A 9686-nucleotide genomic window follows, 5' to 3' on the forward strand; every position below is an offset into this window, starting at 1 on the left:
ATCAGGGTTTAGTTTCCCCACAACATGACACCGCTTCTCATGATCATTCTACTCTCCCACCCGGAGCCTCAGCTGGAGGCGTCAACAACCACCGGGCCAGAAGGAGTTCTGACAGTGTGTGTGTGTGTGTGTGTGTGTGTGTGTGTGTGTGTGTGTGTGCCTTCCCATACCTGTGGCAGGTGTGTCTCGCTCCATGAAGGACAAAGTGACGAAGCCCACCGCCATGGCCCAGGGCCGCGTGGCCCACATGATCGAGTGGCAGAGTTGGGGCAAACCAACCGCGGGGCCGCCGGGCAGCGCGGGGCACACCAACCTGCAGAGGGAGAAGGAGCGCCGGTTGGAGAACGACGCCTACAGCGACCTGAGCGACGGCGAGAAGGAGGCTCGCTTCGCTGCAGGTGAGGAAGCCGAGCGGCGCACGCCGAGCCGAAGGTCGAAATGAATACAACGCAGAGAAGAGGGACGGTGTCGGGGTTTCAACCCGAAAACCATACGTTTAGAACGATAGCGGTGCTAGAACGACACTTTGAGAACGATACTTTAAAACGATACTTTTAAAACGATACTTTTAGAAAGATACTTTTAAAACGATACTTTGAGAAAGATACTTTGAGAACGATACTTTGAGAACGATACTTTTAAAACGATACTTTTCGAACGGTACTTTTCGAACGATACGGCAGAAACATTAAAATCCTTGATTTCTTTTCTCGCCGCTGACATTTTAATTCTTAAATATTCATTTTTGCGACACACTGGAAGCAGTTTGGAAGAAAATAAACCCTAATTGGTTCTGGCCCATCTGGTGGTTCTAACAACGTTCCATTAATAATTTGTGATTTGTTGTTCCTTTGCGTATATTTGTCTTTCCAACATTTACAGATTCCCAGCCTGGACTGAAGCACTTTGTATTCTCTTCTGCTCCTAATTAACTTCCACATGTTCGCAAAGCTTCGACTGTGATTTCTCTCTAATGGTGTGTTTCCGTGAGTTCAAAGCTTCTCTCTCTTTTTTTTCAGGCATCATGCAGCAGTTCGCCATCTCGGAGGCGACTCTGTTCGGCTGGAACTCCATGGACGGGGAGAGCATGGGAGCCGGATCCAACCAGGGCAGCGTGGCCCACCTGAGCGAGGTCAACCAGGAGAGCATCACCAGCAGAGGTGCTGAGTCGTTAGTATGACGGATACGTTCCAATCACAACTTTAACCACATCAGAACCGACCTATTGTCAGGCCCGTTCCTCTCAAATGTCACGCCCAAAGCAAAAAGGCTGTGTCTCTCGCACATTCAACACGCGACCATTCAACACGCGACCATTCAACACGTGAACATCCAACATGTGAACATGTTGGATCAGGCGAGGTCCCAATGACCCCAATGGATCCAAAGACCCCAATGGACCCAATGGGGCCATTGGGTCTATTTGAATTGTCTCATGTACTAAACCATATATTTCACTTGTATATTACTGATGGTGGTCAATACATCCAAATACAGCAGTGTTGAATGTTTTTTTTATTTTTCTTATTCATAAAACAAGCTATGATTTACACAGTTTTGTATAACAATTGATTGGTTTTGAAAAGGTTTTAAACTCTAAACACTCCTCACGCTCCATCCTTAAGTATTTGGACCACACAGTAAAGTATTGTGTGTTTTCATGGTGCAGAGATGCAGTTAGTTTGGGGGTAGAAATGAAAAAGCCCTGCTGGAAAACTAGAAACAGCCGAGTCAGTGATCCTGCCGCCCGGCTGTGAAGGGCTTCTGGAGGACGACCACACAGCTGCACACTTCTGCCTTTCACCGCTATCGGGCACCGAGCTCAAAAACTCTCGAATGACAAATCCAGATGACAGCCTGTCACTTCTGAAACATCCGGACACGTTCTGACAGTCACGAGTGCTCGGCCGAGAGACTCGCGTGTGAAGAAAAAACATCCCAGAAAAGACGAGTTGTATTCAAATAGATGCACTTTACACTTGGATGAATAAAACTGAATAAGTTTGGCGAAAAACAAACTTGTATCCTAAATTGTGGCTTGAGCCTCAGGTGGTCAGACGTCTGTTCAGTTTAGGATGAGATCAACGAAGAGGAAGGAAGGGAAGAGAAGAGGGTCAGATTAGAAACCCAGAGGAGAGGCAGATTAACGTCAAAGAGGTCAAAACCATTCTGTCTTTCTGGCTCTTCAAAGACCAAATGCCTTGAAAAAACATGGACTTGTGTGCTGCTTTCACTCTTTTTTTTTTCGGGGCTTTTGCTGCACCGAATCTACCATGCAGCACATGTACAGTACACACACACACACAGTACACACACACACACACACATTGGGGATTAAAATGGCAGCATGAGGACTGAGGGAATGTTTCTCCTCCACAGTCTATAATCAGGACGCTGCTCGCATCGAGCTGATCGTCCTGCAGGAGTTATCTGCTGCGGCTTCAGCTCGACGGTTTGATCCTCGAGTGCAAACTTTGCTGCTGACGACTGAAGCGACAACTCAGTCAGAAGGAATTAGGTTCCTTCTTCATGCAATCTGATGCTTTGCGTTGCTCTATAACATAGTACGCCTCTCAGTATCTGAAGTAAGAAGAAGAAAGAAGGTGAATGGTGACTTGAACGCAACAGGACACACATTAAACCCGTAAGTGAGGAAGGAGTCCGGCTCACCGCTCTTTGTTCCCTCCTGTCTTGCAGACCAGGTGCTCCATCACTCCTCGGCGGACGTCTGGCCTCACACCTACGTCTCGCAGGGCCTGTTCTGCCTGTCGTCCTCCGACGCCTGGGACCCGATCACCAGCCAGCCCTCGGGCGTGGCCTCCCCGGCCGCGGGCTCCTACATCATGTCCACCGGTGGGCAGCTCGTACCTCAGTGTCGTCTACTGGAGTGTACTTGAGCTCAAGTAAAAGTGTTGTTGACTTGAGCTCAAGTAAAAGTGTTGTTGACTTGAGCTCAAGTGAAAGTGTTGTTGACTTGAGCTCAAGTGAAAGTGTTGTTGACTTGAGCTCAAGTAAAAGTGTTGTTGACTTGAGCTCAAGTGAAAGTGTTGTTGACTTGAGCTCAAGTGAAAGTGTTGTTGACTTGAGCTCAAGTAAAAGTGTTGTTGACTTGAGCTCAAGTAAAAGTGTTGTTGACTTGAGCTCAAGTAAAAGTGTTCTTGACTTTAGCTCAAGTAAAAGTGTTCTTGACTTGAGCTCAAGTAAAAGTGTTCTTGACTTGAGCTCAAGTAAAAGTGTTCTTGACTTGAGCTCAAGTAAAAGTGTTCTTGACTTCAGCTCAAGTAAAAGTGTTGTTGACTTCAGCTCAAGTAAAAGTGTTGTTGACTTGAGATCAAACAGTGGGCGGTAGCAGGCGGTAGGTAGCAGCCGCTGCTCCTCTCTCAAAGCTACCCGGTTTGGTTTTCCACCGGAGCAGCTAGGGCTAAAGCTAGCTCGAAAGCTAGCTAAATCTGCATTATGTTTTGCTTTTAATGGTTTAATGTGAAGCACATTGAATCCCCTTGTTGTTGAAATGTGCTATGCAAATAAACTCGCCTTGCCTGGAAAGCTAGCGCGAAGCTAGCGCATAGCCGTTTTGTACCGTATGTTTCTGCAACTGCTGCTAAATTTAGAAAAATCGGAAAAAATCCACAGATTAGCTGCACCGATATTCAAGTCACACGGGTGGAAGTTGAGGGGAAAAAAAGCTCGGCTCATAACCTGAACCTCACCGTAAGCGTCTTGCGGTTTTTGCCCCCAGGTGGCAGCGGCGCGCCGGGGACGCCCGGCGAGGGCTTCGAGGGGACGGTGGGCGGCTACCTGCAGCAGCAGCAGCACCACGCCCACCTGGCCCTGCAGCAGCAGAGCCAGCTCCACCAGCTGCAGCACCTCCACCAGTACCAGCAGCAGCTGCTGCAGTACCAGCAGCAACAGGTCCGTAGCGCCGAGAACGCCACCGGGCCGACCGGCGGCACCGAGCTGGAGAACCTGACTCGATGTCACCAGAATACTAAGCACCTTGATTACATTTGTTTTGACGTCAACTTTGGTCTCATTTGGTCAGTTTATGAACCAAATAGATTCAAAACTAACAGATTGGTGAATATTAAACGAGGCGCAGGAAACACTCTGCTTCCTCACCGACGGACAACAGAGCAGTTTTATTCTTCCAGCATTCAGCAGCCTTTGCCGGATGTGTTTTTTGACATTTCTTTTCCCACCTCCTGCTCCATAATAACGGTCTTTTTGTAATAACGGTGCTGAGGGAACATGGGGAACGTCTCAGGCTGATGCAGCGGATGCACAGTGAGCTTTTATGGTTGGATTTACCTCAAAGCCTCAAAGGTGAGGACATCTCGTTCCTCTGGAAACATCAAAATGTGTTTTTTACAGAGCGTCATGGAGGATTTCTGGGGGATCTACAGTACACATAATTATATTTATCGGCGTATGATAGTAGGAGTTCAACGTACGTTCCCTTTCAAGTCAAAGTAGCAGGATAATTGTGTCTTTTTGGTCTGTATAAACTAAACCAACAAAACAAAACTAGTTGTATTTCTATCGACAATCAATCCGAGTGTCGTGTTGACTATTTACATCTCCATGTTCTTACGGTGGCCCAGAACGGACAAACTTTTAACCAAATGTACATGACTTTTAACCAAATTTTCACAACTTTTAACCAAATTTTTACAACTTTTAACCAAATTTTTACACCTTTAACCAAATTTTTTATGACATTTAACCAAATTTTCACGACTTTTAACCAAATTTTCACGACTTTTAACCAAATTTTCACGACTTTGAACCAGATTTCCATCTCGTCACACCGGTTTAAACAATGAAAAGAAGGAAAAGCTTCCAGATTGAACGGCGAGGCGTTCAGTTCCCGTGAAGCAGCTGCTGACTTCCAGCTCGCAGGCTGTTGTGTTTTTTTTGTGGTTTTTCTGCCAACGTAGTGAGTCACGATGAGCCGCGACACCCCGGAGACTTCTTCTGCCTCGCCGGCTGCCGCGGCGTCGGAGCATCTCAGAGCTCATTAAGCGACCGAGGGTTATGAAATAATAACGTGAAAAAGGTCAGGCCGAGAGACGGGGCGCTGATCCCAGACCGCGCTGGAAATGAGCTTGTTAGCTGGGCTGTGTGTATTATTACCTCCTCCAAAGGAGACTATTGAATATATTACACTACAATGTCAGAAAGCTTTTCAATCAGCCAGTTTTCTGAGAGAAAGACATCTCGCCACTTTCTCTACTCACCATGACTCACTGGCCCCGAACCTGTTCATGGTTGTTAGAGGTTGTACATGGGGGCTACTTACTATAACAGCCCTGATTTTGATGTTTCATGTGATTCCCAACAGGTTTTCGGGGGGATTTGTAAGTTGTGATCTGATTCAAACGAGTTTAAGTAGAAAAAGACCGTTATTTGTGACAAGAAGCGAGTTAAAAACTCACAAAAGTTTCCTCCACAAGTCTGCAAAATGCTGGAAGAACACAACTTGTTGCCGTGTATTTAAAGCTCTCGTGGGCGAAGACGTCTTCATTCCAAAAGGCAAACAACACATTGTTTATTTTAATGAAGAGACGCAGCCGGCAGGCCGAGTTGGTTTCCACCCCCTTGAATATATATATATATATATATATATATATATATATATATATATATATATATATATATATATATATATATATATATATATAGACATATATATATATAGACATATATATATATATATATATATATATATAGACATATATATAGACATATATATATATATATAGACATATATATATATAGACATATATATATATATATATATATATATATAAAAAAGAAGCATATTTCACAGTGGAACCTCATTAATTGTCTTCTCTCCCTCTCCATCTCTTGACTACAGTCTATGGAGCACAGGCTGCATAGCGCCTCCCATTCCCTCCAAGCCACGCCCAACAGCACCATCCACAGCCTCGGGCCTCCCGCCCACCCGCGGCTGGCGGACCTGTGGGGCGCGGCGCAGGGCGAGGCGCACCACGTAGGCACCGCCCGCTGAATCCAAACCGTCCGCTCGCAGGCTTCTGCGGACGAGACGGCGTTTTTTTTTTTTTAAAAAGAAGTGTTTTTGCAGAATGAAGGGAGGGGAGGCGAGCGCGGCGGCGACAGAAGCGTCACGATACTTTGTGCTCAGCTGCTGTTGTTGTCGGGAAGCCGAGTTTAGCTTCTTCCATGTCGGTGCAAAGGTCAGGGGTCACACACTGTGAGCAGGGGGGTTACCAGGACTTTTAACCAAATTTACATGGTTTTAAACCAAATTTACATGATTTTAAACCACATTTCCAGGACTTTTAACTACATTTCCCAAAAATTGGAAATTTCTATGACTTTAATCCAAATTTCCACGATTTTTAAACAAATTTCCAAGACTTCAAAGCAACTTTCTAGGACTTTTAACCAAATTTACATGATTTAAAATCAAATTTCCATGATTTTAAATCAAATTTACATAATTTTAAACCATATTTCCAGGACTTTAAACCACCTTTCTAGGACTTTTAACCACATTTCTAGGACTTTTAACTACATCTTTGAATTTTTTATTACTTTAATCCAAATTTCCACAATTTTTAAACAAGTTTTCATGACTTTCAACCAAATTTCCAGGAATTTAAAGGAACTTTCCAGGACTTTTGACAACATTTCCAGGACTTTTAACCACATTTCCATGAGCAAACCTTTACTACATTTTGGGGATTTATTATTATTTCCAAAGACTTTTCCAGGCCTGGAATTCCATGACTTTCCATGACCTGTAGGAACGTTCCTCTTGTCCTCGTAGGAAGCGGTTTAGCTTCTTCTGACGTCGTTGCAGAGCGTGAAAAGAGAAGCGTGCTCTCGTCTCTCGATGTTGATAATCTGCCCGGCAACAAGCCTTTTTTTTTTTTTGAGTCTTTTTTTTCCGCATCATGTTTTGACGCTAATTTGTTTTTGTTTGTTTTCTGGATCTGGGTTTGCTCATAGCAGCAGGCGTGTTTAGCACACGACTGTAGTGCAATGAATGATGGGACAGGCGGCCAGGGGAGTCAGCAAGGTAGGAAACGGGCTGAACGTCTGCATGGAGCACAAAGTCTGCATGACGGCCTCTAGCGGACGCCTGGATCTCTGACTGAGGACTTCCTTAAAATAAAATGAATGCCTGCCGTCTCCAGAGTAGCATGCTGTAAAGTCCGCAAGTTTACAACTCTCAGCATTTGGATTCAGCATCCGTGTCTGCTCTTCCTCCCTGCACTCTCTCTGATGTCCTGAGCGCTGGGGTCAGGACATGGGAGCTCATCTCCTTCCTTCCTTCCTTCTTTCCTTGCTGACTTCTCTCTCTCTCTCTCTTTCTCTCTCTGTGACTGTTGCCAGGAACAATTGAAGGTTTAATAATGTTAAAAAATGGCGGCGACCCCGTTTGAAACCCTTCTTCCGGTTTGAAAAGCGATTTCAAAAACAGGAGAACTCACCTGCTTCTCCACCGGCTGCAGGTGGAGGTCGGCGGGCCGCCGGCTGACGCGCTCGGAGGAGCGGCGGCGGAGACGGTCGGAGAGGAGGCGGAGCTCGAGGCCGACGGCGGCGCCGAACGGCACGAAGAGGAAGAGGAGGAGCTGACGAAGGTGAAATTTGTATTACTTTAAACCAAATTTCCACGATTTTTAAACAAGTTTTCATGACTTTAAAACAAATTTCCAAGACTTTAAAGGAACTTTCCAGGACTTTAAAGGAACTTTCCAGGACTTTTAACAACATTTACATGACTTAACCAAATTTCCCAAAATTTTAACTAAATTTCTACGATTTTTAAACAAATTTCCATGAGCGAACCTTTACTACATTTCTAAGACTTAACTACATTTTTGAAATTTCTATGACTTTAATTAAAATTTCCACAATTTTTAAACAAGTGTTCAGGACTTTCAACCAAATTTCCAGGACTTTAAAGGAACTTCTAGGACTTTTAACAACATTTCCAGGACTTTTAACCACATTTCCATGAGCAAACCTTTACTACATTTTGGGGATTTATTATTATTTCCGAAGACTTTTCCAGGCCTGGAATTCCATGACTTTCAATGACCTGTAGGAACCTTGCTGTTGTCCTCGTAGGAAGCGGTTTAGCTTCTTCTGACGTTGCAGAGCGTGAAAAGAGAAGCGTGCTCTCGTCTCTCGATGTTGATAATCTGCCCGGCAACAAGCCTTTTTTTTTTTGGAGTCTTTTTTTTCGCATCGTGTTTTGACGCTAATATGTAGGAACTGACGAAGGTGAGCGCTTTTCAACTGCAGCTGTGGATGTGGTAGAGGTAAAAAAAAAAGATGGATGAACAAAGATGAAGACAGTCAGATAATATTGCACATACGTGATTATATATCATATAAAGTATAAAGACTCATCTGCAGCGTCTCAAACGTCGCCTCCTCTTCGTCCCTCCAGGTGGACGAGGTGACGTTGACCTTGGAGCCGGAGCCGTGCTCTTTGACCCCGCCCCCGCCGAGGGAGGAGCCGCCCTCCGCCCGAGGCTGCGGCCCGGCGCCGCCGCAGGTCGCCGAGTCGTCGAGGAAACCCTTCGAGGTCACGGCCTGCGTGGTCCAGCCGCTGGCAGCGGAGTAGCGCCGAGCGGCGGCGGAGCCGACGGACAAACCGAAGCATTTTGCCGCTGACCGACGAACGCCGGGGGGGGAAATAAATACTTCAATAATCAAATCAAGCTCTTCTATCCCCACGGAAACAACTCTGGACCCACGCCGAGGCTTTTTTTTTCCAGGCGAAGAAAAAGAAATCAGTGGGATTTAACGACACAAACTGAAGCCGGAGACGTGGAACGCTGGAGAAGAAACAAAGGAGAAGGAAACAGGGACGGAGGAAGGAAAGGAGTCCGGTGGCAGCGCAATACAACAAACATGGCCGCCGCCGCCGCCGCCGGGTCGGACGGCGTCTGCAAATCCTTCCGGTTTGTTGAACACTGCTGAGTCACGTGTCTTTGCTTTGATTGACAGCTTGTCCCGACTCCATGGAGTCTCAGCGTTGGGGGAAAAGCACTCGATCTGAACTCAAACAGGAAGTGCATGCTCTTCAGGCCACGCCCCCTTACAAGTATAACTCAGAATACTACGGTCATCATATATCAACATCTGCTTTTTATAATAAAACAAACAAACAAAAAAGACAATAAACAAAATAAATGTATTTGTATGGATGTGTGTGTGTGTGTGTGTGTGTGTACGAATGAATGTAGCTCTGTTCCTGTGTGAAATATATATATATATTCTGGAAAAACAGATCCTTCTTGGTGCCGTTCTGTGGACACACACACACACACGTTTTGTGAACCTTCCAATGAAGAAACAGGCTTCATACACATTCTAACCAATGAATTTCATGACTTTTAACCAAATTATGATGATTTTTTTAACCAAATTTCCACAATTTTCCACCCAAATTTTCATGATTCAGTGAGACAATGTTTTGTGACTGTGCATCTATATGTTTAATAAAGACACGAAGACACACACAAAGATACATAAACAGACACAAAGACACAAAAACAGACACATAAACAGACACAAAGACAAAAACAGACACAAAGACACATAAACACACATAAACAGACACTAAGACACACAAAAAAGACACAAAGACACACACGCAGCCACTGGTTGTGCGTCCAGTGAGT

General features: G+C 45.1%; 1 protein-coding gene across 7 annotated transcripts in view; it reads left to right on the plus strand.

Annotated features, from left to right (window-relative positions):
• The window catches only part of LOC137785220 (protein FAM131B-like), a 30513-nt gene extending 21187 nt beyond the window's left edge, over window positions 1–9326 (plus strand). For 6 of the 7 annotated variants that reach the window (XM_068576335.1, XM_068576337.1, XM_068576338.1 and 3 more), the window contains 7 exons: window positions 180–398; window positions 1020–1160; window positions 2698–2853; window positions 3740–3912; window positions 5879–6013; window positions 7503–7631; window positions 8447–9326. In XM_068576335.1, the coding sequence (XP_068432436.1) occupies window positions 180–398; window positions 1020–1160; window positions 2698–2853; window positions 3740–3912; window positions 5879–6013; window positions 7503–7631; window positions 8447–8623 (1130 nt within the window). In that variant the 3' untranslated portion in view covers window positions 8624–9326. The remainder of the gene's footprint in view (window positions 1–179; window positions 399–1019; window positions 1161–2697; window positions 2854–3739; window positions 3913–5878; window positions 6014–7502; window positions 7632–8446) is intronic. The other variant, XM_068576340.1, reaches the window with a different exon arrangement.
• Window positions 9327–9686: the final 360 nt, after the last annotated feature.

The sequence above is a fragment of the Clinocottus analis genome, unplaced genomic scaffold (assembly GCF_023055335.1).
Source record: "Clinocottus analis isolate CAN_PGR_092001 unplaced genomic scaffold, fCliAna1.0.p SCAF_14, whole genome shotgun sequence".
Taxonomy (NCBI): Eukaryota; Metazoa; Chordata; class Actinopteri; order Perciformes; family Cottidae; genus Clinocottus; species Clinocottus analis.